Source organism: Serpula lacrymans (assembly GCF_000218685.1).
Source record: "Serpula lacrymans var. lacrymans S7.9 unplaced genomic scaffold SERLAscaffold_11, whole genome shotgun sequence".
Classification (NCBI taxonomy): Eukaryota; Fungi; Basidiomycota; class Agaricomycetes; order Boletales; family Serpulaceae; genus Serpula; species Serpula lacrymans.
In genome coordinates, this window is record NW_006763300.1 from 733,420 (window position 1) to 760,300 (window position 26,881).

At 47.5% G+C, this 26,881-nt stretch overlaps 11 protein-coding genes across 11 annotated transcripts; 3 read left to right on the forward strand and 8 right to left on the reverse strand.

The window, feature by feature from the left end:
- Positions 1–32: 32 nt before the first annotated feature.
- Positions 33–964, reverse strand: SERLADRAFT_357497 (uncharacterized protein; the record flags this gene model as incomplete). Its single annotated transcript, XM_007321380.1, has 2 exons — positions 33–619; positions 676–964. The coding sequence occupies 2 exons, from the start codon at positions 944–946 to the stop codon at positions 138–140; spliced, it is 753 nt and encodes a 250-aa protein (XP_007321442.1).
- Positions 965–1,138: 174 nt separating this feature from the next.
- On the reverse strand, positions 1,139–1,594 carry SERLADRAFT_440906 (uncharacterized protein; the record flags this gene model as incomplete). Its single annotated transcript, XM_007321381.1, has 1 exon — positions 1,139–1,594. One exon carries the CDS (start codon positions 1,592–1,594, stop codon positions 1,139–1,141), a length of 456 nt encoding a protein of 151 aa, XP_007321443.1.
- Positions 1,595–1,845: 251 nt separating this feature from the next.
- Positions 1,846–6,521, reverse strand: SERLADRAFT_451672 (uncharacterized protein; the record flags this gene model as incomplete). The annotated part of the gene is made up of 15 exons (XM_007321382.1): positions 1,846–2,096; positions 2,169–2,294; positions 2,349–2,545; positions 2,603–2,620; positions 2,675–2,745; positions 2,801–2,969; positions 3,020–3,048; positions 3,100–3,199; positions 3,261–3,307; positions 3,365–3,411; positions 3,466–3,495; positions 3,565–3,587; positions 3,639–3,732; positions 3,798–4,222; positions 6,418–6,521. 15 exons carry the CDS (start codon positions 6,519–6,521, stop codon positions 1,846–1,848), a joined length of 1,731 nt encoding a protein of 576 aa, XP_007321444.1.
- Positions 6,522–9,633: 3,112 nt separating this feature from the next.
- Positions 9,634–11,719, forward strand: SERLADRAFT_362928 (uncharacterized protein; the record flags this gene model as incomplete). Its single annotated transcript, XM_007321383.1, has 7 exons — positions 9,634–9,850; positions 9,907–10,268; positions 10,333–10,560; positions 10,611–10,689; positions 10,745–10,978; positions 11,034–11,512; positions 11,580–11,719. 7 exons carry the CDS (start codon positions 9,709–9,711, stop codon positions 11,652–11,654), a joined length of 1,599 nt encoding a protein of 532 aa, XP_007321445.1.
- Positions 11,720–12,180: 461 nt separating this feature from the next.
- Positions 12,181–12,919, reverse strand: SERLADRAFT_474325 (uncharacterized protein; the record flags this gene model as incomplete). Its single annotated transcript, XM_007321384.1, has 4 exons — positions 12,181–12,257; positions 12,312–12,520; positions 12,590–12,649; positions 12,705–12,919. Coding segments are annotated over 4 exons (540 nt in total), but the record flags the coding sequence as incomplete, so codon positions are not given.
- A 52-nt stretch (positions 12,920–12,971) lies between these two features.
- SERLADRAFT_474328 (uncharacterized protein) lies at positions 12,972–13,489 on the reverse strand (the record flags this gene model as incomplete). The annotated part of the gene is made up of 3 exons (XM_007321385.1): positions 12,972–13,111; positions 13,170–13,396; positions 13,460–13,489. Coding segments are annotated over 3 exons (393 nt in total), but the record flags the coding sequence as incomplete, so codon positions are not given.
- A 5,190-nt stretch (positions 13,490–18,679) lies between these two features.
- SERLADRAFT_372303 (uncharacterized protein) lies at positions 18,680–20,262 on the reverse strand (the record flags this gene model as incomplete). The annotated part of the gene is made up of 6 exons (XM_007321386.1): positions 18,680–18,789; positions 18,837–18,891; positions 19,025–19,315; positions 19,366–19,450; positions 19,507–19,913; positions 19,978–20,262. 6 exons carry the CDS (start codon positions 20,260–20,262, stop codon positions 18,680–18,682), a joined length of 1,233 nt encoding a protein of 410 aa, XP_007321448.1.
- A 199-nt stretch (positions 20,263–20,461) lies between these two features.
- Positions 20,462–22,549, reverse strand: SERLADRAFT_474340 (uncharacterized protein; the record flags this gene model as incomplete). Its single annotated transcript, XM_007321387.1, has 19 exons — positions 20,462–20,748; positions 20,805–20,829; positions 20,889–20,946; positions 20,994–21,021; positions 21,076–21,135; positions 21,203–21,303; positions 21,358–21,394; positions 21,451–21,466; positions 21,529–21,540; positions 21,597–21,621; positions 21,671–21,711; positions 21,764–21,789; positions 21,845–21,870; positions 21,924–21,941; positions 22,002–22,011; positions 22,078–22,176; positions 22,231–22,244; positions 22,304–22,382; positions 22,432–22,549. 19 exons carry the CDS (start codon positions 22,500–22,502, stop codon positions 20,589–20,591), a joined length of 906 nt encoding a protein of 301 aa, XP_007321449.1.
- Positions 22,550–23,455: 906 nt separating this feature from the next.
- Positions 23,456–23,968, forward strand: SERLADRAFT_396820 (uncharacterized protein; the record flags this gene model as incomplete). Its single annotated transcript, XM_007321388.1, has 2 exons — positions 23,456–23,505; positions 23,839–23,968. The coding sequence occupies 2 exons, from the start codon at positions 23,456–23,458 to the stop codon at positions 23,966–23,968; spliced, it is 180 nt and encodes a 59-aa protein (XP_007321450.1).
- Positions 23,969–24,090: 122 nt separating this feature from the next.
- Positions 24,091–25,804, reverse strand: SERLADRAFT_474347 (uncharacterized protein; the record flags this gene model as incomplete). The annotated part of the gene is made up of 7 exons (XM_007321389.1): positions 24,091–24,219; positions 24,274–24,460; positions 24,524–25,120; positions 25,170–25,285; positions 25,340–25,496; positions 25,554–25,629; positions 25,678–25,804. The coding sequence occupies 5 exons, from the start codon at positions 25,729–25,731 to the stop codon at positions 24,696–24,698; spliced, it is 828 nt and encodes a 275-aa protein (XP_007321451.1).
- Positions 25,805–26,469: 665 nt separating this feature from the next.
- On the forward strand, positions 26,470–26,718 carry SERLADRAFT_474348 (uncharacterized protein; the record flags this gene model as incomplete). The annotated part of the gene is made up of 1 exon (XM_007321390.1): positions 26,470–26,718. The coding sequence occupies one exon, from the start codon at positions 26,495–26,497 to the stop codon at positions 26,669–26,671; it is 177 nt and encodes a 58-aa protein (XP_007321452.1).
- Positions 26,719–26,881: the final 163 nt, after the last annotated feature.

Consider the following 26,881-nt stretch of genomic DNA (forward strand, 5'->3'; position numbering starts at 1 on the left):
AGCTAACCAAGAAAGAGCAAAACAAATCGAGCGATAGCACTAATACATGTACAGGAGAGAGCATAGGGTTCCAGGGATCACAATTGGAACTTGTAAAGAATGAATTGAAAAAAAAAAATTGAAACACGCGCATTTTTCTACTTGTCCTCGCCGTGTTCGCCATGCCTTCCGTCAGCTCTATACCCATTTCCACTATCACTCGAACCACCGGCGGAAGGCGGCTTGGCGTACATCGGGGGCGGGTACGTCGCATAGTGGGGGGGAGGGACGGACATCTGCCCATCAGGACGATGAGACATCATGTAGGGCGGGTAGGGCTGCGCGTAGGGAAGAAAGGTGGCGGGGTAGAACTGGGGATGGGGGTATCCCTGGTTGTCGTGACCCTCCTGGCCGGGATGACTCGCCATTTGCATGGGAGCGATGTAGAACTGGGGGTAGAAGGGGGTGCCATCGCCCGGTTTGGGGGTGGGAGGGGCCTGGAACTGGGGGTAGAAGCCGGGAGGATAACCCACCGGGTTCATGTAGGGCGCCATCGGGGGGGAGGCAGAGGGAGGAGGGACCCCCTGTGGAAGAGGAATGCCCTGCTGTATAGGCACGTCGAGTTGTTCGACGTTGTTGCCTGCGCGATCTCGATAAGGATTAGGAAGGCAAGGTGGTGAGAGAGGAAACACACACCTTTTCCATCGCGCTTCTTGTAGGGACCTCTCTTGATACCCTTCTTCCGTTCCTTTCTCTGAGAGTCGACGCACTCCTCTGCGATGCCGTACTTGACACATCTGAGACAGGGACGGGCGTCGTCACACTTTTTGCAGGCCTTCTGGCAGTTTGTGCAGGCGTTCTTGACCTGCCTGCGCTTTGAACGAAGAGGCTGGGCAGGAACGAGGCCGGGCGGGAAGGGATACATGTGCATGGGCATGCCGGAGTAACCGACGGGATGGATGGTCATCTGGGGCTGCAGGGAGTCTGAAGAGTCATGGGGCTCGTCGGCGTCTGGGGTTGTGCGACCGGCGGTAGACATGGCTTGGAAGGAGGAGAGTGGATGTGGACGATAGTGGGAGATAGGCCGAGAGGAAAGGGCAGGAAAGGGCTAGCTGGATAAGGTGAGGGTTTTAGAGGAAGGACAGGGTGCTGTCAGGGTTCACGTGGTGGGAAGCGAAGTAGAGGTGGGAGTGGAGAGGAGAGGAGGAGAGGATGAGGAGGAGGAGGTGTGGAACGGGGAGGAGGATGGATCTGGCATGGCAAGAAAAGGGACATGAGCAGCATTCGCGGGAATTGATGTGAAAAGGGAGATTACCAGAATTCGCTGAGCTGCGGACTGTCGGTGGTGGATTGAGGTCGGGGACTGCAGTTGGACAGTCGTCACGAACGCTGAGTTGCAAGTTTTATTCCGTTTTATATGCGGAACCAAGAACCGCGCATGTCTATAAACGGTCCCACTTTCGCGCCAATTCAGTGCGGAGTGATGTTTGGTGATGTTTGGTGCAATGAGTCGATGCTGAGCTCGCTGTCTTTGCCGACCTCCGACTTGCTCCTTTCCAACGCCGCGAGGTCCTCCGAGGATCTCCACTCCTCTCACGGGCGCGGAGTTCACCATCGCCCCTCAGTGTCCCTTACTCCGCGACTCCCCCTCCATCGCGGCCACCAATCTTGCCCTCCAACTCCCGCGAACTCAACCCCCCTGACTAATTGGCTTCGATTCACTTGCACACCACAAATTCCCATTACATGTATTGTCAGTCTGTTTTCGGCCACCATGTCCATTGACTACTGCCTATCGTAATCCTATACATAGACTGGGCGTCATCCGAGCAAGATGCAACAACCACAGCAGATCGAAACAGCATCCTATTCTTCCATCACCGGAGGCTCGCCCGTGGTTGTCTCCCACGCAGGTCCAGCAGGAACATCCCACTCGCCAGAACACGCGTACGCCCAGCCTTTCGTCCTAATCGTCTCTTTTTGCGCCTCCACAAAGGTGCTCACCGCGCACATCCCGTCTTTCTGCTTCGAACACGCTCCAACTCCCGTAAGCGGTACAACACCGTCATTAATGATAACACGTATCTGTCGCTCGGGTTTAGAATCACAACAAAGAACTACGCGATAAGGTAATTAGGGTTTCCATTGACAGCCGAAATCAGAAGGATAAAAAAACGCATTGAACGCACGTTGAAACTGGATGTTGGTGGCGAAAGGTGCCAGTTCCGATGACCGGAACGTGCGCCTCGAGGGTATATGACTGGAAGGTAGAGGCCCGGTCTTTGCAAAGGATGACAAGTTCAACGCGGTTATGACTATCAAGCAACGTAAATTAGTGCTCCTTGTTCACTACATATGGCGGGACTTGCCATTCAAAATGACAGTCTCGTGCGTTGCATCAACGTAGAGGCTATTTCCCAGTGGGAATTGGACGGGGTTATGCATGGTGGCATTTGTAGACGAATTATGTGTTTCCAAAGGCGTCTCTGTTAGCCTCGATACAAGTTCTTGTACGTACCCGACACCTTGAGCTTTGGCAACTGGTGACCCAAAAGCGACACCGTACCTGTATCACACACATGTCAGCCAGACTCCAGGCCGGGAACGATTTCATCATTCATACCAAAACTTCAAATCAGCACTGGCAAGTGATAACGTCAATGTCACGCCGAATTCTGGAAGCACGGCAACTCACGCATAATCAAAGCCTTCCCATTCCTTCTCAGTAAAGAGCTCACAGAACTTGGAATAACCGAGAACGACAGTCTATTATTGACCGTGTATTGGTATAGATTGCCTGGATATTGTATCTGTAACTCACCTCATACGCACACGATTCTTGCATAGCGTACACATCGTTTACTGTGAGCGTGTACCCATGCAAGTGTCTCTGGAGACGGTGTACAGCATCCTTCAGATATCTGTCCGTCCAGGCTTGAACATAGCTTGATCCACGATATCCTTTCGATGGCACATTGTTGTTCGCACAACTAGGTAGTCACGTTAACTCAATACAATCTCGATGATAAGATGGACCCACGTTTCGAACGGAGCCAGTGTATTATTGAACTAAAGAATGTAAGTAAACATCGATCTAGCTCGATGTAAAATGCGACGCACCTGGGGAGCTTCGATGGTCACTACTTGTTGATATTGGCCGTCATACGGAAAGCCGAAGAAGCCGAGAGCGAAGTTCTGCGCAGACGCCAGCATACGTGTTCTACAAAAGAAGAAAAACTATTAGGCAAAGAAGTCATCATATGGATATACATGTGACATACTGAGATGTTGTGCGGAAGACGGGAATGGTATTTGATTCTGTGAAATTCTGCAAGGGGATAGGGCCATGAGCGGTGATAAAGCACTACTTGAAATAACATCATACATTCAGCAAGAAGCCATACTTCATGCGCATCGATACACCGAGGTCAACTGATAAGAGAATTCCGTCAGTTGTGATCCTTACATATGGCCAAGATAAATTACACAATTGCGCTCTTCCGTATGCCGAAAGGCCTGGAAGGGGAAAATACATTGATATGGTGAGCAATATATATATAATCCAAACCAAAGATTTAGCGTTACCTTCCTGGCCGAGCTTGTAAGTCCTTCAAGGGGAACTCAGTGAGTTTATTTATGGTGTGTAACGCATAATTTACCATTCATTTAGGAACGAAAGTGGGCCTGTTGCTTTTAGGCTGGTAGCATTAGCGTGTAAACGAAACGCCAAACCACCAGGGCCAGATCCCGGTTCTATAAGAGAAAAACAGGTCGATGGTCAAGCGCAACCTTACGTTACTAAAAACATACAATCTCACTATAATCAGCTGGATTGCGAGCCCCGTGTCGATGCAAAAGGTGCAAACCCGTGATTCGACAGCTTTCCGGCGCCTCAGGCCCCGAGTCAACACCAAAATGACCCCGCTCAATGCTGTACCAAGGTGAGAGACTGCCCCAGGATTGAAACATGTCAAAGTGCTTTTTAGCGCCTGGGAAAGGGCCCTTGGCCTTGGGGAGACGAGAAGGCACTGCGAGCTGAGGTGCACCCGTGTGGATGGGCACTGAAGGTGCGGTAGCGACTAGACCGGGTTCGGCCCCTGGACGCGTCGCTCCAGCATATCCTACATCTGTAGGGAAGATATCAGGGAATGCGTTCGTAGGCGACGCGGGTGGATATTGGTGCCACTCTGGCGATCCGACATCGCCAGAGGCGAGTGCGTGGATGGTATTATCGTGACTTATACTGAAGCACATAGGATGCCATAGGTAGATCTGAGCGACCACGGCCAAGGTCAGGCCAACTCCTGCGAAGAAAGCACATCCCAAACGGAGGATTGGCCGAGTTTTGCATGATGGCAAGGTGTTTGAATGATGTTCTTGGTGTGGAAGGACACCGGCAAAGATGAGATCAGCTTCAAGCTGTTGTGCACGTAGGTTCCCATCGAGGAAGGGCCTTTCGGATTTGGCGTACAGATCTTTGGAGGACATTTCACTTTCGTGGTAGCAGATCTTGGGGTGGGAAACGAGGCTTAGTTATATGAGTGTGCGCCTTAAATGTTATTTTCCGAGTAGGGGTTACTCGTTTCCTTTTCGCGCCCGAAGGTTATAACGTACGCTTTCGAACAGGCGGGGAGCGCTTGCTGAACCGAGCGTGCAGAAAGATATGTTCCCTGAGGAGCAGGTATACAGATAGAGTTGATCCACCACCGAATCAGTAAAGAAAGGCATTTCCATTCAATGATCAAGTTTGCAGCGGTATTACTGTAACCTAAATCTGAGCATACATGCTATCGACGAGTTTAACGATCAATGTCAAAGGATATACGTGCTTTGCATCAAGCCAACTCAACGTCTAGGGGAAGCCTGAGCTGCTTTTCGCTTCCACGAAGCCGGAAGCACATTGAGGATCATTTTGAAGCGCATATATGCCTAATCCATACAAAGGAAAGAGAGATTTTACTGCACTCGTTCGGTATGATGGATGATGGTCTGGAAGTGATATGGTTAGACTCAGCGGGTGGTGTTTACCCGTTGCCACCAACCCAAACAAGCGTAAGCACGTACATTCTCCCACGAGTGCATTCGCTGTTCCGCCGTCGCAGACCCGATTGAGACGAGCGCTGAAGACAAGCAGCTGTGTTCTGCCCACTTTCCCTTTGCTTGTCGTTGTTGCCGTCGTCGTCGTCGCTGTCGTCGCTGCCGTTGCAGCTGTCGGCCACATTGTTGCTCTCGTCGCTGTCATCCTCGTTCTTACCAACGCAAAACTGAAGTCGATCTCAGCAACATCGCCACTCCAAACAATTTAACAGAAGCCTGCAAATCACCTTTTTTGCTATTTTTCTTTTCTTTCTCCCCCTCTTTTTTTCATCTACGGCTTTCCTTTCCTTACGTCTTTCATTCGCTCCTTGTTACGTTGTCTAATGTCGCCGTCCTCCTCGCCTGTCCCATCCAACGAACCATTTCTCACAGCAAAGAGGAGAGATAGACCACCAGCGCTCGATATTGTAGATTCGAAATCTCCATCCAACTTGGACATCCCCTTCGACGACAATGCCAGTGGCAACGTCGTACCACTCAAACAGGTAATTTTTATTCATATAAAAATCCTTTTTTCCTTTTTGAACTCACCAATACCTTCATTGTCCCAACAGCCACGCGTCCACGTATCTGAGGCCAGTGGCGAACAAGAACTCATGGATTCGGAGATTGATGCCATAGAGCCCATATCACGCTCAGTCTCAGCCACATCATCCCTTGACCCGTATTATTTCGGCGCACAGTCGCCGTCTGATTCCCCTGGTCTTCGAACAGCCTTCCTGAGCACCACTCCCGAGACACGTACAGTCAACGAACCCCCAATGACTCCCGCCAAAGATCCTGCGAATATTGATAGGAGGGGTCTCGTTGGCGTTGGCGAGCTCGCCACCCCACGATGGGCCAAGTCATATCAACGATACACACAGAATGACGAGGAGGAACTTCAGGAGCGCAAACAGAATATAATCTCAGAGGAAGAGGAACAAGGTGAAGAGTTGATTGCGCCCGTAATGGAGAAAGATGATCCAGACAGTCCATGGACTATAGAGGCTATAGATGGCGAGTCTGACGAGAAGGATGAGGTGCGTTGGTGTCCAAATATTTTTCGTCTACCCCGTTTAACATGTTGTTTTTATATCAGCCCACGGACGTCAAATCAATTCCACGTACCATCCGCACACGACGATCCATGGCAGAAGAAAGTGGAGGCGAGGAAATTCTATACCCACGCAAACTACAATCAGGGGCGGATCACCTCAGACCCCATGGTCACACTGCAGAGACGCTACTGGAAGATTCCCCTCTTCTCTCAGTCGCAGATGACCTTCCCTCATCTGAGCAGTCTGCTACGTCTCCACCTAGCTCTTTCACGACCCCCTTACGTAAAGCTAAGAAGCGTACTTCTGATGAGTTTGAGATGGATCAAACAGGCTCCCTCGTATTGAAACGCCTTGGATCGTCTTCAGGCATGAAGGACAAAAGCAGCAGCAAGGAAGAAAAGTCATTATCTGCACGCAAGCATCGTAGTCTTGGGGTAAACGTCACCTCTACCTCATCTACGCGTGAAAGGGTGAAGGAACGACGCAGGGAGAGCCTTTCTCTTAGTAGCACTGCCACGAAGTCGTCGCCTGTCCCTGGCGCTACCGCCAGTGCTTCGAAGCCTGAGAAACATACACGACAAGTGTCTGCGAGTGAGTCGTCGTCGAGTCATAACGAAGCGCATCATCAACGCCGCGTACATACTACGGACTTTTCCCACTTACCTCCATCCCCCTCTTCATCTTCCATCCAACACTTTCTGCGACATGCGGGCAGTGCGAATAGTGGTAGTACTCCTCCCTTGCGTTCGTCATCGAAAGAGCCACAGGCGCAATCTCAAGCACAACCACAGGCTCACTCTTCTCCTAGTGTGGCGCACTCGCTGCTACGTGGAACACAGGAAGGATGGTCAGGTATGGATGATGATGCAACAGCGGAAGCGCTACGAAAATTAGATGGGCTATCAGGGAAAATCGCTCGTGCAAGAGCAAGCGTTGGTAGTCTCGGGAGGCCGGCAAGCTTGAGTCGTCCAGGAACGCCTGCTAGCCGGACTGGTGTTCACTGGGAGGGCGTCGGGACTGAGGGTGGAAAAATTAGCAGGAGAGGAAGTGCTAAAGATAAGGACAAGGACAGAGAAGCGCGCCAGTCTGTTGGACTTGGGCTTATATATCCAGACGCCTCGCAGGATGTCACTGAATTGGGAGCCAGTGCCGTGGTCAGTAGTGACGACCAGGCCTTTAGCTCTGGTCCTGACAAAACCCCAAAGAAATCTGGTTCGTCAAGCACCCGTCTAAGCTTCACCCCCAAGCGTGGTTCTGCATCGTCCACCAATTACACCAGCACGCCCACTAGCTCGCGTGATTCTGCATCACTCTCGACAGCTACGAGTGCCACTTCAGTCTCCATGCCCTCAGGTCGTCATTCGTCAGGAAAGATCAGACGCAATAGCGCAGGAAGCGATATTTCGAATCCCTATCCAGGTGATTCCACTTCTGGTGGAGATATACAGGAAGATTACCGCGTGCCGCCTGTACCCCCCTTGCCAAAGGATCTATCGGGATACAGGTCTCCTCCACAATCGTCTGGGGCGGTTGTCTTCCCTCCGGCCAACAGTGACGAAGGTGATCTTGATCGGACTATCTGTCTTGAAGTGCCTCCTATTCCTTCAAAGTCATTGCATCCATACACGCAGAATGTGCAGCGAATGTCTAACAACGGTAGTCTTTCCGCTCCCGAGTCCACTCCAGCAGTGCCAAAGACTCCTTCAAAGAAATGGAGCTTTTCCAACGCTCTTAACATCAAATTGTCAAGTTCGCCCTCTCTTGCCTCTATGAAAGACTCGCCGTCCAAATCTTCTGCTTTCCCTTTGAGCCCCCGTTCTGTGACATTTGGACAACAATTGCGAAAATCTGGATCTCGAGAACAGCCCCTTTCGCCTTCAACCACAGGATCCAAAACGCCATGGTCCCCTATCCAGCAAGAAGCGATGGCATCCGCTGCATCTCTCGCTTCCATGTCTTCCATCGGTTCTACGCGTACCCCTAAGTCCCCTGGGGTGCCATCATCCACTGCGAAGACACCGGACCGCGGTGTGTCGAGCCGCCCGGGAACAGGGTCCAGTGCAAGCCACAATACCACTTCTGCACTTTCAGCCCCTCATCATGCTCCTCTCAGTCCGTCCTCATCCGTCCGGAGGCATCAATCGAAGCGTCTCACGCCCTCGTCTATTCCCTTTTTCCGACGCTCTTCTTCCCAGTCTATGCAGCTTCCGCCTTCCGCCTCTGCGGCTGCGATGTCTACATCGCCTACGCTTTCGACAGGTCCGATTGTATCCGGGCAGGCTCGTGTCAAGGCAAGCATCTCTCCTTCAAGAGACCGTACAACCGTTTTACCCCCCACTCCTGCTTCGTCTCAGAAAAAGTCGTCTGTGCTGAGTTTAGGGCTACCATCATTGCTCAAAGGCTCGAGTTCTAGGAGGAGTTTGCATGGTGATAAAAGTGACTCGAATAAGGAGAGTAAGGAAAGTACCGTACGTGCAAGGAATTCGGAAAAGGAGAAAGCAAAGCAGGATCAAAAGGATCGGAGCGAGAGCAGAATTTCTGTATTGATGGGAAGAAAACGGGGCAAGGTGTGTGATCATGGTATTAATATGTGTCTATTTTACTCATCGATCGCACGTGGCAGACATTGTCCTCCACAGATCCCAAGAAGGGTGTGCCAGCTGTCAGTCTACCACCGATGCAAATGTCTGCGATCCCTCCAGCAACAGCCCAGCGTGTTGCGAGCCTCAAAACACCGTCTTCGTCTTCATCAGTGTCCACTCCATCGTTGGGTGTGACACGGACCGTGTCCTCCTCCAGGCTCACTTCGCAAACCGTTAGCTCCATGCAAAAGCAGTCAGATGCTTCTCTCCGTAGCCGTAATCACCTTCCTACCATCGCTGGATCACCATCTGTCGGAACCAACAGTTATCATGCATCCAAGGAGCCCAAGGAGCACCCACCATCGGCCTTGCTTAATTCCGTTTCCAGTGTACCGAAGGAGACCCCCACCAAGATACCACGCATTTCTAGTCGTACTTCTGCTACAGGCTCTCCTACTCTCAAAAACTCGACGGCTGTTACTCGACGTATCAGTCTTAATGTTACTGCCCCTTCGACTGACCCATCACCTACACCAGCTGAAGCCTCTACAAACGAATTTGGAGTGTTTGAGAACAGCGATGCTCAGAATGCGAAACAGACATCCAATGCGACTTCCCAGCGGCAGCCTGTTCGCGCATCCCCGTCTACCAGTTCTCGCGTTCCTCGTCAAGTCTCTGGTCCTCCAACGACAAGCGGCGTTCCCCGTAAATCCAATCGTGATTCGGTTTCATTCAGTGCCCTGCGTAAAGCTTCAACAGGTTCTGTAGCGTCTATCTCTTCTGCTGCTCCTCCAGCGGAATCACACCACCGGTTCTCTGCGTTGTCGCCTTCGAAAGGTCTCAAGCTACTTAGTCCCAAGATATCGCTTCCTACATCTCGTTCGTCTTCTCACAATAACAGCTCATCGACCCCTAGCATGCATCAAGCAGTATCTGGGACTCCTTCTTCTTCTGGCCGGCAATCTCTGTCAACGCCTTCACCAGTTCCAAGTTCTATTGATGAGGAGGAGATGCTCGGTGATGAAGAGATGATGAATTATATCAGGCGACAGCAAACGAAGAAGATGGCGAATGGTGCAACGCAAGCAGAGTTGGATGAACTACTCAAGTTCCCGGAACCGATACCTCCTGCCTCTGGGTCCACACCTGAAGGTTAGTGATATTGATTTTGCAGGTTCCCCTTCCTCAAACTAATGGCTTCTTTGCAGAAATCCTGAAGAGCCCTCAGGCTCAGTTCCTATCTCAGTATGAACGCGAGGAGATGCTTAATTACCCTCAAGTATACTGCATTGGTGCCAGGAGTCAGAAAAAGCAGGCGACCACTGACAATACTACCAATAATCATGGTTATGATGATGAACGAGGTGATTATCTTGTCGTTAATCACGATCATCTAGCATATCGCTATGAGGTTATCGATACTCTCGGGAAAGGCTCGTTCGGTCAGGTACTCAACTGTCGGGATCATCATACTGGGCAGTCGGTCGCGATTAAGATCATCCGAAATAAGAAACGTTTCCATCATCAAGCACTGGTGGAGATCAAAATTCTTGACAACTTGCGTAAATGGGTATGTTTTGTTTTATAATGACGTGTTGACGTGTTGCAGTCGAACATCGCTCACATTCATACAGGATTCCGAGGACAAACATCAGGTTATCAAGATGACGGAGCACTTTTATTTCCGTAATCATCTTTGCATTGCCATGGAACTTCTCAGCATCAACCTTTACGAGCTCATCAAGGCGAATGGTTTTGTCGGGTTTACCACGACTCTCATACGGCGCTTCACGAGTCAAATGCTCTTATCTTTATGTCTCATGCGACACCATCGCATTGTCCACTGCGATTTAAAACCTGAGGTAAATGCCACATCTCGCTGGTGGACTGGTAGCTGACGATTACCTTCTAGAATGTCCTTCTACGTCACCCTGCAAAGAGTGCTATCAAAGTGATTGACTTCGGCAGCAGTTGCTTCGAACATGAGAAAAGTTTGTAATCTCCCTCTTTCTCTCAGCAAAAAATTTAATGACAACGGTGCCTTAGTTTATACTTATATTCAGAGTCGTTTCTATCGATCGCCAGAGGTTATCTTGGGCATGAATTACCATATGGCAATTGATATGTGGAGTTTGGGCTGTATTCTGGCTGAACTGTACACTGGTTTTCCGATATTCCCAGGAGAAAACGAACAGGAACAACTTTCGTGTATCATGGAAGTTCTTGGTGCTCCAGACAAGGAATTTGTCAATCGTAGTTCTCGCAAAAGAATCTTCTTTGGTAAGAGTGACTTCTTCGAAATTTGTCGCAGTTTATAAACTGTTCGCTTGTGCAGACAATAGCGGAGCGCCTCGCCCTGTAGTAAACTCAAAAGGCCGCAGGAGAAGACCAGGAACCAAATCTCTTGCCCAAGTCCTACGCTGCTCAGATGACGATTTTGTCGACTTCATTGCCAGATGCCTTGTCTGGGACCCGGAGAGGAGGATGAAGCCACAGACTGCCATGCAGCATGCGTTTGTTCGAGCAGGTCGCCGTGGCAAGATAACTAATCCTACACCTTCGACGGCGAAAACGTTACTATCTTCTTCGAGTTTATCTGGAAACAGAAACAAGCATTTGACCGAAACTCCAAAGAAGTCACAGATCAGTGCGCCTACGCCCCTGACTGCCCGTAGCTCTCGCACAGTTACGAACACAGTGCCCTCTACGCCTGTACACGCGACGTCCATCGGTTCATCATCTCGCTCTTATCGTTCATCTCAGTCACATGGTCTTTCTTCACAATATTCTAGCCGGACACTCGGTGGGTTTGCAGTGAGTCGTTCATCCTCGCCTTCTGGTGTGCCTTTCGGACAAGAGCTTATGAACTGGCTGCAGACGACAGCTGCTAAATAATACACACAATTTGCCTCGCTTTCCTTACTTACCCTCAATAGGGAACATTGCTGATCGCTAGATTCCTTTTACTAAGCTGGCCTTTCTTCATACCCTCGGTCCGCTGTACTTTACCCTTGTTCTTTGCATGCCATAAACTGTTTCTTTGCATATCATCGTAATGCCTCCATCACTCAATATAATTCGCACACTATTCTTTAAGTTCGAACTTGAGCATTTGCATAACAGATTCAAATAGTAAGTCGCACGTTGGTTGTATGATTTAGCCCCAACGTCTTCTGTGGATTGAGGTGCTTTGATTTCTCAACCACGAAGTCGACCATAGATGAAATTAAAATGGCTTATAATCACGTCGCATGGAACCAAAATCACACCGAAAACTTTCTGAAGGAAGAGATTAGAATTACACGATAAAAAATGGGATCAACTCGAGATTCCAGAATTCTACAACTGTACATTACGTGGAAACCGAGGATGTTCCAGGTCACACGTCAAGGCGTTAAGAACTTTCGATTCATATCCTCTTGGCACTCCCAAGGAAACATCCACAGCACTCTCAGAGTCAGAGTTTGATTTAAACGTCCTCAAATAGAATTTTGAGACTCCAGATGTGAAGAACTGCGAAGGCTCTGGAAAGCCGAAATTCACGACACGCCAATCCAGCCTTTCCAAAAGGTAATCGTCCAAGAGCTTGAATATCAAGGTTGAGCATGCTCACGAAAGATTCGAGTTAACCGCTAGTACATCAGGCTGAGGGAGGAAAAAATGCTGCTTTCCCTCTAGCGCTGCAGCGTGCATGAGATAACTTGCGGCACTCATCCAATTACTGATAAATACTGCTTGTCTCCATTCGATAATCGATTTCCTTATCACTGTGGCAATGGTGCCCACACCTTTTGAGTAAGGTGGCATAACTTCTGATCTGACCTGCAGATGTAGTATCAGTATGTCAATTAACACACACGCTTGAGTAAAAGTAAAAGACATTTAACCCACAATGTATATCAGATTTCCGGCGACGTCAGGGTGAACAAAAGGGGCGTCACTATGCCGGTACTGCAAATTAGGAAAGCATGAGTGGAAATAAAAGCAACAAAGGGAGGGAGCTGACGCTTGCTGCATTTGTGATCATGTGTATCGATGAGCCCAAACATCGGTTCAAGACGTTGACAATGTAGGCTGTTAGGCAATCCTGAGTGGTTATTTTGGCAGCAACCTTATTATCGTGATCGCTGACAGCCTCCAGTACCATATCACGGAGGACTTCTAAATGACCTGTGCTGATGCGCCAGTCTACACGTGCCATGGATCCATTAGCCTTGGAATACTTTTCCCCTAATTCATGTATGTGAAATGTCTCGCGTAAATGAGGCATGTAGGGTAAATACTCTGAGAGTAGCGATGGGGATGGAGGGGAGAAGAGATACTTTGAGAAAGTCGGCGTCGGATATGGCGACGACAAGCCTTGGTAGCTCAGGGACAGGGTATGCATGAACCGCAAGAGGACCGTCGCGTCACCTAATACAGGTAGTCATTGTGTCATTTTCAGGCTGTGTAGATGTCAGAAATAATGTACCTAGTGTGTGGTTCCAGGAGACGCCAACACTTGTTCTATACCCACAGAATGTCAGTTTGAACCGAAGAAGTGGTGCATCTCCGTTGACCAAGGCAGTATCCTTTGGTTTCTGACTGAGAAGGCGAGTGATGTTATCTTGAATCACCCAATCATTTATTATGAGGGCTTCGAACAGATTACTTGGGGCATGTTCAACGTCAATCGGTATCGCTGACTGGGTCAACTTGAGCTGAAATGGGTAATCTGCATCAGTGGATGATATGCCAGAGTCAAGGTATCACTATGAGACGTACAGTGAATCGCCCTTGATCTTCATTCAGCCGCCCCGCCGCATGGGGGTACAGCTGTAGAGTTTTTGAAAGTGCTGTTTGGAATCTATCCAAATCTAATATGCCGTACAACATATGCACATTATTGATCTTTCATTAAAATCATACTCTTAGTGTAAAGGGGTAAATGCATGTGATGCAAACGTACAAAATTCGTCCACAGGTCATAACCTGGGAGCTCCACTTCGTGCCTTCCCTCCAAGATAGTGGGAAAACAAGGAATGACCCAATAGCAGCCGTTCAATGACATTTGAAAGACAGCTATCGGTTGAACTAATTGGTCAAACCAGTCAAGACCTGTACAAGATAATCTGAATGATGACAATTTAATCTATATATATGGCCCATTCGTCCTGGGAGAGTTCCAAGCTTTATAAAACACTATATTACACCCCCTTGCTATCATATTGTAAAGTTCTGAGTGCGTCATCCAAAGTCATCCACGCAAGGATCAGACCAGAGATAGCTGGAAGACATAAATATAAAACAATGCTGTGTGGTGAAGGAAGCGCGTAGATGACGTTGACCTCCCAGGACAGCGAGGCCACTACATATCTATGGCGACGTCTTTACACTATGTATCGCAAAGCCTTCCTAGACGTTCCTTCAAACATAGTAGGTAAATATACTTGAAAGGATGAAATGGGATAAGATCTTACGTTTAAACTGTTTCGGTGGAGCTTTAGACTCTGCCCTTTCAGCCAACGGGGATGTAGATAATGAGGGATCAGAGGATTTTTGCTCGCTAGGCTTGGAAGCTCGAGGTATTGACGAAGGAGTGGGGTGCGTAGACTCCAATGCAATGGTAGGGGCAGCAGATATAGAACTTGACGTGGAGTTGGCTACATTTAAGCGACTCGGAGGCAAACGGATCTTCAAAACGGGGGTAGAAGAGGTCCCAGACTGACTGACCGATACAGTAGGCTTTGACGAGTTCGATGGAGCAGGAGCAGGAGGAAGAGCTGGAGCAGGAGCAGGAGCAGAGTCCACAGGCAGGGTAATATTCGAAGTCGAGGCCATAGGAGACACTGTGGGAGCACTAGAAACAGACGCAGTCGATGTTGCAGCTTGTGTGCCAGACATGGACGCGGTAATTTCTTTTATCTTTTCATTAGGCTTTGACTTCCGCCGACTACGTGTTACACGTCCTTCAGCTTCTGCAGAGCCAGTCTACCACGACAGATCAGTCATCTCGTCTAAATCATGGGTTGACTCGTTTACCATATCACTGCCATCGTCCTTCGCTTTATCAAGTAAACCCAGCCTCCCATCCTCCACCTCACTCTTCACACTGATTCTTGCCCTTTTAGAGCTTGCAGGGGCGGGCGAAAGACGTTCCGAAGACACATTTTTCGAATCTAGATCATTGTGTAACGACTTGTCCCTGATGTCTTCATCTACGGGCTTTGTAGGTGCTTTACGCTGTAAAATTATCGGATTGAGAGTGGAAACCATTGAAATGAACAAGCCACTAACCTTCATTAATGAAGACCTTGGGGTTTCTTTAACTGGCTTTATCACGGTCCATGGATCTTGAGGTTCCGTCTGAGCGCCCTTGTCAAGCGCCGTTTTCTTTTTTGGGACCTTTAAGCTCTCCGAGGGTAGTAAAGGGCATCCGTGATCGCTCTTGGCATGGCGCAAACCACATAACATCTATTGAAGATTAAGTAGAAAACCCTACTTCGAATAGTAGCGATAAGCTTACTTGGGCAACATGCAGCTCGTCAAAAGTGAAAGACGACGGTAGAGGAGTAGTAGGCGGTACATCAGCTTCCAACCCGTCCAGAGAGCTTAACGACGTCAAAGGTGATGACATGTCAGAAGGCAGGTCTGGTTCTCTAGAAACACTAAATGAAGAATGTGAATATATAATACATCACGAAACGTACCTCTGTTTTGGATGCCGATCCTTGCTAACTTTATTCCAGAAATCTAACATGATCACTTTCTCTGGAACCTTATACAGACGTCCATTGATTAGGACCTCATCCATCACTAATTTTGGGATGACGGGAGTAGCCTGTGGATGAACAATATCTATGTTACCGTTGTTGAATTGATTAGGTTTTGCTATGTCTATTGTAGTGACGTTTTGTTTCGGAGTTCGACGTTTTGGATGCTATGCAAGCGATGAAAGATTGAGGTAAGCAAAAACACTAATGAGAGACCAAAAGCTTACTAAAACCTGATCCGTATGGTTCGGGCACATCCATTTCTTCCCAAATGGTGGCATGGACGCGAGAGGGGGGTCGAGACAGTCAAGATGCCAGTGCAAACTGCAGTAATCGCAGGATAGCATACTCTTCCATACCTCGGGCGTACCACTCAAGGCTTTCTCTGTTAACTTTCTTGCACGTTTGGAAGAGGAAGTAGCTGCTGCAACACTTGAAGGAAGTGCAGAAGCCCCACAGCGGAAGCACAGCACTGGCGCACCAACCCTGTCTCGCAGTCGGTATGGATCTCGATCCTCGAGCTGGCCGTGACGACTGAAGCAGATGTAAATAGAGTACTTTTGATGGTAAAAAAGAAACTAGTATACTTGCTTCAATCTAGGTTGTTTGACTTGGGAGGTATCCACATAGGTACCTTTGGGTCCAGCGCCCACTGTGTACAGATATCAAACACGTAGATTTGCAGTGATATGATCGAGTACCAACCATCTTTAAAGAAAGTTCTGATATCATCCGGCAACTGATATTCTCTCGGAAGGCTTATTTGAGCGTGATGAATGAGAGGCGCTATTAATGATGGTGGAGGTTTGGGTGGTGGGTACTGATTGTGCGCATTTTTTTTGAATTTAGTATCCAGAAAATCGGTAGCAACTGGAAACTTCACGAACCTTGCGAACTGTGCAACCTGGACAAAACCATTTATCTCCTTCTGGAAGGTCAACGGCTTCCATCGGCGGATCTAGACACCAGAGGTGAAAGGCACGGGGACAACCATCACAATAAACTAGCGATCCCAACGAACGACATGCAGAGCAGTGGTCTTCGTTAAGCTATCGATAGGCAGATTTAACAAAATATAGTCATAGATTTGAAGAAACGTACCAAGCCAGCGCCAGGATCAGGCGAGAGTGACAACGTGGCCATCGACTCCTCTTTAACTCTGAACTGAGATTTCTCTACCTCCTTTCCCTTCCCTTTGTCTTTTCTCGAGGTCTTTGATTTCCCATTTGACATGAATGTAGCGTTATCTTCCATCCTGGGAGCCGAATTGGCGCGAGAGTTGGAGGGTCCATCTGAGTCGGGTGGCACAGGAAAAGGGTCCGAGTCTGGTATCGCTGGCATAGTTGATGATGCGATAAATTCTTCAGCGACTACGGGATCTGAAGCTGGAAATGTATTGTTGAGATTACGAGCAGAGGCACGTTGTGCACGACCTGCAGCGGAGCTACTATTCAGTTACATGGCGATAGTGATGACGAACGGTGGGATTTGAGAGGACCGACAAGGGTGGAGTAACATGAGAAATAGAAAAAAATATGAAGACTATTAGCAACAGATAGTAAACAATGAGAATAACGAGCATTCACCTTTTGTCTACACGGGCCCGTTTTCGACGAGGGCCATCGACATCTGAGCCGCTGAGAGGGCCCATGAGACCAGAATATGTGGATCCTGGGTCAGATGTTGGCAGATAGGACACAACAGCAGCTGGTTTCTTTGGATCGCGCCTTTGCGCAGCCTGCTGGACGGACAGCAAAGAGGGTGGACCTGGTAAAATCTCAGTGGAAAGCGCAGGATTGGAGAGACCTTCCAGGTGAGGTGGTTGTATGACTGGGACTCCTGGCAACATGTATACTGGTACCTCCGCCATGGAAGCCATCTTTTCAGAGAAAAGCAACAATCACGTCGGATAACGTTCGTTCCACTTTGGATATACCTTTGGAGCGGACGAGAATCAAGGCGGCGGGTCAAAGGCAAATTGTGCTCCTCACGGTCGATACTCGTGGTGGCAAGCGAGAATGCGCGGCGGCATCGCTCCAAGCATCAAATTTTCTGCAATTTCTATGCCGCTCATTTGATACATCGTAGCTACACACTGATCATCACACATTTTATAGTAACATATATGATTTTTATCTTGCAGACACAGACAAGCGCAATGCTTCGCTTGAGAGCACCACAGACCCTGCTGAAACTAAAGGATCGAGCAGTTCCATACACCAGTACCCACTTGTCGCGACCGTCGACAGCCAAATTCACAGATACGAGGGTCCTCATCCTCAAGCTTTTCGTCGTCCTGATGTAAGCGCTAATGTATGATTTGCATCCATGGCTTGCAAAAAAACTGCAGTGTGAGCGTCTGATAAACAGATTCAAAGCTCACTCGTCTCGATGATCATGGGGGTCTGGCGTGGGAGTCAACGTTAATCACTTGTGGTTCATCACTCCAATCTGACGAATCGCTTTACTTGATGATGTCGCGCCTAAAGCGTACAGTGGAAGAGTCGTGCCAATAGGCCTCCCCTGGGGCATAGACATAGACCCAGTCAAGCACGTAAGCATGAACATCGGAGTAGTACTAGGCTCACACCTGGATCAACGAATATTGGCCAAATCACTATCACTCGGTAGAAGCCTACGTGAGTAGGAGAACAAGATGTAGTCCGTTGTCCATTGTCAGCTGCTTCCAGATTCACTTTTAACTGAGTGACAGCAGACCACTCCCATGTCTTCACTGATACTTTGCTGATGCAGCGAAAAGTTTCACTTGTAGGAGTGCCCATGGTACTGCAAAAAAAAGGGGCTGCAATCAGTTATGTTAAAGGTCCACTTCAACAAGGAACTGACCTTGGACGGTTCCCATTTACACTCCAGCTGCAATAAGCACATACCCAAATCATCAATGATGAATTCAATCCAGTAAGTTTACGATGTCTAAGCGTCGATATTGTCAAGCTTCAAAGATTGATATTCTAGATCCTACACTTTCTACTTCAGAATCTTCCTTCAGTTCGATATCTGTAGATTGGATAGGGAGCCATGGCCCTCGGCCCTTGCTCGTTTTGTTGAGAAGGCGTCTATGAAGACGAGTATTCTGGTGGGCGTCCCACTCGCTACCTTCTTCAATCATAACAGGTTGGTCTTGATTTGTAGTACAGACAGGACAGATCTTCTTTCGTCGGGCAAGAAGGACAGCATTTGGGCTGAAACTCCATTAGCCAGCATCACATTAGAAACACTCAGGGTCATACTCTGTGGGTTTATCCTTCACACTGAGCATCTCGCGGGCTGTGGCGGACAGGGTGAGAGGATCCGGGAGATCGCGCAGTTCTAGAAAGGCTAAAAAAATATTAGTATGAGGCCAGAAGACAAAGTGGTAGAGATACCGTCTGTTATATCTTCCGCTCGGTCCCGGACTTGAAGAGCCCATTGATCGCCCAGCTCTAAAATAAAAAAAGGGTGTCAGAACAATCTAGCACATAAATTCCCGAGGGAACATGCCTGTAGCGTCAAGAAGATAAGTTGGCGTTAACGCCGACTTATATGATTCGCAATTGGCGTTTGCTGCATATACGGCTGGAAGCAATTTATTACGAATCCAGGAAACTTGCCGCTTGGCGTATTTGCGAGTAGAATGCTTCATATCTTCCACAGCTGCCCTGAACACCTCGTCGGATGGAGACGGCGAAGACAGATAACCGTGAAATTCCTTGTATCCTATGCTCTGGTAGATGCCAAGCGTATAGTCTACCGAAGCTGCACTCGCTTCCACGGCGTGCATGGAGTTGTCTTGACAGGTTTCAGACACTGGTCGAGGTTTGGATGCTATTTTCTGCAATGCGAGAAGTTCCCCTAGTAAACCTTGCTGCGCGATAAAAGTTCAGCGCAAGAAATAAACTCAGCAATAAGCAGAACCTTGATCATATCATCCACACGAGTATCGAGTCGCCCATTTAGCGTTGGTGGATCAGCATAAAGCCAGAAGCAGAGTGTGCGGTACCTGCCACAGAATTGTCACATGCATACACGACCTAAAGACATGGCATAAATGCGAACCTTGGCTCTACAGCCACGCTAGACTGCTCGTTGATGATCTCACTTGGTTTTCTGCCAGTATCTTTGATGATACGTAAGCTGCGGAGAACCTTGCGCGTATCCCTCCAGTGCCATCGTGATGCAACCGGTTCATCGAGCTCCATCAATAAATTATAGAGTGAGAACGCCTCTTCTGGATTCGCTGAAGCTGATGGTGGCTGTTCTGGAAGGGCATTCAGAAGTTCCAATAAAGTAGGAGGAAGTCTGCTAATCGCTTGAACCAGATCAGACGATATGGGAGACTGCTGCTGTACTGTGTTTGACTCAAAGGAAGACGTTAAGCGATTGGGAAACATCAGATGTTGTATCCAATAGGATGTTCCGCCTACGACAATTGGGATTTGATTCTGCACATGCGTCTCTTCAATCTGTTATTGACGGCCCTTTAGAGTATGAGTGCAGGAGTTGCGTAGAGTGATTGCCAGTACTCACGATTTGGATCGCATCCTGTACCCACTGTCCTACAACATACTGTTCCCCAGGCTCTTTGAACCCCATCAGGTGGTGCTCGATACCTTCCCGTTCTGATTCTGGCACCTTGTTGGTAATAATATCCATCCCTGCGTAGACCTGCATGGAGTCCGCATTGATGATTTTCGCACCGCGCCATCTACCACCACGAACGCCATTGGTGAGCTTGAGCGCAAGTTCAATGGCCAAATTCGATTTTCCAACTCCAGTGGTTCCACAGATCGCAATAAGTGGTCTCAGAACCATGTCGATTTAACTAAAACTCATGAGATGTGGTAGAACGTCGACAAGGCTTTGCAAGTGATTTCAACTGAGATGCAAGTATACAAAGAATAAATGATTTCTAATCCCGCTGCAGCGCGATTACGTTACGTTACAAACTGTATTTCCATTCTTCTTCAAGTTGACCAGTGTTGCAATATTTTTTTGAAGTGACAGCTAAGTTCACAATGCGAGGATGACAGCTAACGGCAGGTCAAAGCGAAACCAGGTAATCGGGCAGCAGTTCACAGAAAAGATACAATACTAAAGTAAAAATTAAGTTGAATGATCCACAGGTGATACTAACATGCTCATTGCTCCCCACTGATTGAAGAAACGAACATGCTGGATGGGGGCCGAGAAAGTTCCCATGGTATCGTGCTCAGCTCAAATACCGAGTCTCTGGATTGAAGTCGAGACATCCCTCGCCTCTTCCACGCCCGCCGTGCCTGTAACGTCTTCCAATTTAGCCTGGATATATCAGCATGAGCGTTCATAATCTTTTCGTATAACCGAGAAACACTTGCAAAGCCAACAAAGCATTGGCGTATACTGAAAGGTGTGGTTTAGCAAGTATTGCAAGTCGTGTTTAAGTCTTTAAGTTGACTTACAACCTCCAATAATAATATAGAGCGCGATGTAGTAAAGCTGGAGTGGTGTCAAGAAAATCTAAAGAATTATCAGCGACAAGATCTCAGGTGCACCTTCAAACTTACTAAGATAATCATAGCTATGGATACCAGGCTGGTGAGGAAATATATTAGTTTGATCAATGATACTGAACTGGTCGTGTCTTACGAAGTGAGTAAACCGGTATTCAATGCGTATGCCATCAAAGTGCTAATAAGATTGTCTGTTCTGCATCATAAAGTTCCGTGAATAAGCGAGTGAGTGAACGGCTTCGCCAATGTCAGAGAAAGCATACTCTCGAATGCCATTTTTGGAGCGATGAAGAGTTACGCAAAGTAAAAAGGTTGCCAGGATATCATTGAACGCAACCAACGAGAAAGAGCAGAATATAATCCACTGCAACGGTGACGGGTTATTAAAATATCACAAAGGCAGACAAGGTAGACCAACGTCGTGATGAATGTCAGCCCAGGTAGATTCATTTATGCTATGGAAGGAGATTAGGGCATGGAGGGGAAGAAGGCACAAGGATCAGCCACGCACTGCTTGATAAACCACACTACGATAATTTATGGTATTTCTGGTCAGTTTCTCGCCAAGAAAGTGAAGTTGATTACTAACCAATCGTGAAGACTGTTTTATTGCATATTAGCACATGATGTTTTGGGGGGATGACCATAACTACGCACCTACGTCAAGAAGGACCAAAAGACACTGCACCACGGTGAACGTCATGCGAGAGAATGTAATTAAGATATCATACCATAGATATTGCTACTGGCGTTCTCCGTGGACTATTGCTGACTGCGAACGGATGTGTTCGAAGAGATATGGAGGCCAACAATAAACCACTCACGGGTCCAAATCCGCATAGTCCATACACTACAAAAACGATACCCGATAAATATCTAAACCGGAAAGGCAATGATATCCTTACTATTGTACAACCCCGACAGTCAAAATCTGTAAAAATGGTCAACAAGAACCTGCTGTAGCATCAAGCAGGAGAGATGTACTGTGGGTAACATTTGAGCCTGTAAGTGATTTCAAGCCGCTGAGCTTCACAGAATTTTGATGATGAGATAAAAACGAACAAATAAACTCCTAAAAATAAAACAATGGAATCAGTCGTACATAAAAAGGAATCCATCGTGTTAGAAATGACGCTACCATATTGGTGTCCCTAGAGCATCGAAATTTCCATGACTAGTGACTGCGTAGTAATGTGTTGAATGAGAAATAAATATGAAGTGTAATGTGTGCAGGATCCTATTAAAACAAGTTAATACTAACGTTGCGATGAACTTTTATGAGACCCCGCACCAAAGAACAGTAACCTGGTTGTCAAAAAATAGGGGGTTGGTAATAATCATAAATTAGCAGCGGTAAGACGTACTATGGCTTTATAATTTCTCCCATTGTGCGCACCCCTTTTAAAAAAGATAAAAGTTTGTGCAGAAGTCACTCCGTACAGCCTTTTGTAGCATTCAAATATGATGATATCTGAGCGTTGGATTCACGTACAAAGTGGAAATTATGAAAGCAATAAAGAGAGCACCCAGTGTCGGACCCAGGTCAGGACTGAACACATTCATGGCTTTGTCGAAAAGAGGGACATAAGGAAGAATAAAGGAAATGGAGCAAAGGTCTCTCGCCTGCTATTTTCTCTAAAATCAGGAGCCAGTGGGCGGAGTTACATAATGACATCTGAATGAAACATATGGATTATTGATCGGGATGTAGCCTGAAAGGTTAAAAGCGGCGTCAAATGACCAAGTGAAATTCGGAGAGTGTAAGGTCAGCTCTCTACCTAACACTCTCCGAATTTCACTCTCTAAGGGTCGCTCTGTCATACACAGGGTCCCATGGTTTGCGCTACTAATAAACTCTTCCTCGTGTGATTCCTGAAGAATAAATAGTGTTTTTCAGATCAGACAACATTGTGACTGGTGTGGTATCCGTCCTACCATAATGGTCTTTGGAAAACAAGTGTAGTTAATTTGATTATAAATGCTAACCTGTCAGGAGATTCAAACTGATGAGGCTGAACTTGACGCGATTCAGAGACTTGACTCATCAATGAGCCCCAAGCTTTCTAAGACCTGTAAAATATATCGAGATTCTATTACTCAATTCTGCAAATATGATGGTTACCACAACTATGAGTGTCCTTGAACATTCCAGTATCACTTACTATGTTTAAGGATTGTTATATGGACTAGTGCGATGCGAACTCAGCTGTTTCCGAACCGACGCAAGAGATATTTTAGCTCATGGAAGCTCCCATATCTTGATTACTTACAGGGACGTGGATCTCTTCGCCCGCCGTGATGGCAAAGATAGGCAGCTATCGCCTTGAGCTTGAAAGTAGAATCACGGTACTGTAAGGGTGCCGCAAGCTGATGCGGCCTTTTATACCCAGGGTACGTGCAAATCGGAATGGACGCAATGGCCATATAATCAGTCAAACATCAACAGTAAGCTTTATTGGAAAAAGGGAGCGCATTAACTGAGTATTGTCAATGAGTTCTACCACTCTTTGGTGGCTATGGCAAGCATAGCGCTGTACGGCCAGTCCCAGACCGGAATCATCGGCCGGTATTGCTTCGGTGCTCTCGGGAAGGTTCCGCGTAATCTTTCCCATTAAGTACCCATAGTCAACTCCGCCCCGCTACGCCGCCATAGTTGTCTCCGAAATTTTGGACCATGTTCTGTTGTGGCAAAGATTCAAAAAGCTTGCTCGAAAGCAACAGTTTGAGCGGAGTGGTCACCAGTGTTCCATTTCAGAAAAACATAGATAATGCCTTCATTTATCCGTGCACGAGCTGCCCGTGTAACTCTATCGAATCTGTCACCAGCTCCAAAGTCTCAACATTCTGTTCGTTTCTCTGCTTAGCACTTGCATGCGTGACACTGATATATTTGGCATAGCAAAAACGTCTTGGAAGGGGTCAAGGATCCGGTCATGGCGGCACTTCAGGTCGAGGACACAAGGGTCAGAAAGCTCGCGCTGGTAATGGTAAACCGAAAGCTGGATTTGAAGGTGGTCAGACACCTATAACAAAGCGTTTCCCCAAGAGAGGCTTTGTAAACCCGTGAGTAGCCTGGTTTCATGAAAGGTCATTATCTTAATTGAGCCTATCACGTCTCAGGAATCGAAAGACATATGCACCAGTGAACTTGGAGCGCATACAATTTTGGATAGAACAAGGCCGTTTACACTCTTCCCCAACAAATCCTATTACCGCTCGAGAACTCCTACTTAGCGGCTGTGTACATGATGTGCATGACGGAATCAAGCTATTGGCAGACGTAGGCTACTCTTGGATGGAAACAGTAATTACGTGTGCTAACAATTTTGGTCAGGGTGCAAGTTTTTTGAAAACGCCAATTCACATAACGCCATCGCGGGCATCCAAGAGTGCTATCAAAGCCATCGAAGAAAAGGGAGGGAGTGTATTCTGCCAATATTACAACCCTCTCTCACTTCGTGATTGCGTCAAAAGCAACACAGACCGTGTAGCTGCCGCGCCTACGCGACGAGAGGATATAAGTAAGATTGACTCCCGTCTGTTCTTTTAAAATAGCCCTGACTTTATGGTTTGCTCTTACTTAGTGTGGTATACTGATTGGCGTAACCGAGGGTATCTATCCCCGGAGGCCATTGCTCAGATGCCCGTCGTGCAAGAACGGTGGAAGGAGCTCTCGAAACAGCTTTTAAAGTTTAAAGAGCAGAACTTTGATACCAAAAAAGCGTAGAGTACATATAATAGGCTGATCTCTGGAATCTATGACGCTGTGTCCATTCTGTCGGGTGAAATGCTACGACTACGTGAACGATAGGGCGAGCCAGACGGTGATCGAGATGGTGACCGAGATGGTGACCGAGATGGGCTTCGCGATACATACCGTGGCCCCACTGATGATCCTCTACTGCTAGGACTTCTGCTGCGTGAGTGCGTGGGGCTCTTATTTTTACTTTCACTCCTGCTTCGACTCCTACTCCTGCTTCTACTAGGGCTACGACTTTTGTCACTGCCATGGTCACTTTTACCTTCCATGGCATCCAAGAGACGGCTTTTTCTTGGCCCAATATCTCCATTCTCTTCAAGAGTTTGACGCCGAGCTATACGTGGTAAAATGATGTCGCATACTCTTTCCTCGGTCAGGAGTGAGTATATGAACTCGTCCATAAACGTCAATGAATATCCAGCTGAGATTGTGATCAGCCGGTACAAGCAACCAGTCGAATGAGCACTTACCCATATCTCTATAACGTAACTTCCGATAGTCCTTTAGCAGGGGTTCCAGCATCTCGTACACGTCTACAGCCGCGAATGTCATTCGAATGTACATCGCAGCCAAAGCTCTCATATATCTAATTTGAGTTAGTTTCGAGTTATTCATTCAATGTTTTTCAAAGAGAACATACTTAAATTCATCTGCTTGGAGATATTCGACTAATATCTCTTTCTCTGGTTGAATTTGGAGTAACTTCAAGAGGAGACACAAGAACTCCGTAGGACGCTGGTTGCCGTATACACCACCGATGAAACGTACTTCGATGGCTTTATCAATCAAGGTCTCCGCTGTGCGGCTGACTATCAAGATCCTGCCTCTTCTATTCAAGTTGCTGGAAAGCTTACCCGTCAAAGCGAAGCAGTGCTCTTTCCAGTACGTCGCCTCATATATGCGATTGCGGATGACAGTTTCGACTAAAAACTAGGACAGGCTCATGAGATATTTCGCCACAAATATGCCGGACCATACCTGTGGATTTTGTCCATGAATGGCCTGAGCGCCTTTTACTGTAGTGTTCGCCATGACTGATTTCTCTTAAACTGGCAATACTTCGGGAAACGATCAAGCTTAGGCAAGAGCTCAGGCGTTATTTGCTCCTGTTATTTTTGGAAGGATTTGCTTGTTACGGACTCTACGCCACATGTATATCGCACGACCATGACCAGTCGGTTCTTTTGTCCTCACCTCACAAAAGCCTCGAAAAGGACACAAGGCAAACGTCAATGGTGCATTTTTTCACCCCTTACTGATTGTTACAGTACAACATGTTTCACGATGATCTGAACACGTCATACTTTTGTGTGATGCACGACCCGTTCGCCACAACACGCAGATGTCGACACTAGGGTTGCGGACTGGGCAGAGTTTCCAGTATTTTCTGGGCACGCCAAAGACAACTGCGGTTAGACTGTTACTGCGAACTGGTATTGCATCCGGGAGGAAGACTTCAAAGCAAGTCTCGCTGCTTCTCAATCCTGTCTCGGGTCTTTTCGAGCTCGCTTTGACTTCTCCTTTAAGAATTTTTGGCAGCATGCCTGTCATTGAACACGCTTTTGTCGTTCTTTTTGCTTTTATCGTGCACGCTTTGATCTTCCATATATCTATTTTTAATCAAAACTCACAGAAGTGGCAGTCGCAAAACATAACTGGTCAGCCGCTGGAGGCTGACTTGGACCACCGTGATGGCCACCCTCCGAGGATATATAAACACCCATATTTTCCCTATCCTTTCGACAGTTCTTCTCCTCTCATCGCGCTTCACATCTTTTGACTCTGATTTACTTCAATGGTCCCTGTGTCGGGTGCCTCATACCGCGTTCTGTATTCTCGTTATCCAATGTCATCAATGCTTCAAGATGAATATTTTGCCACAGTGGCGTCGGGCCTACCATGGATCCTCTCTCTAATGCCCTATACCAGACCCACCTCACTTCTTGGAACCATCATCAATGCTTCAAGATGAATATTTGGCACAAATGGCCGAACCTTAAGACTCAAGTAATCGAAAGGCCACTCAAGAAATGGATCGATTATCGACTTGGGATGGTGTTTGGTCTATTGCCTCAAATTCCGTTCACCCAATGGACACTCTCTGCTAATTACTGGTTGCCTCGGCGGTCTGTCGCGCCATTACTCATGAAGGGCTTTGTCAAATATGCAACATTTTGCATCA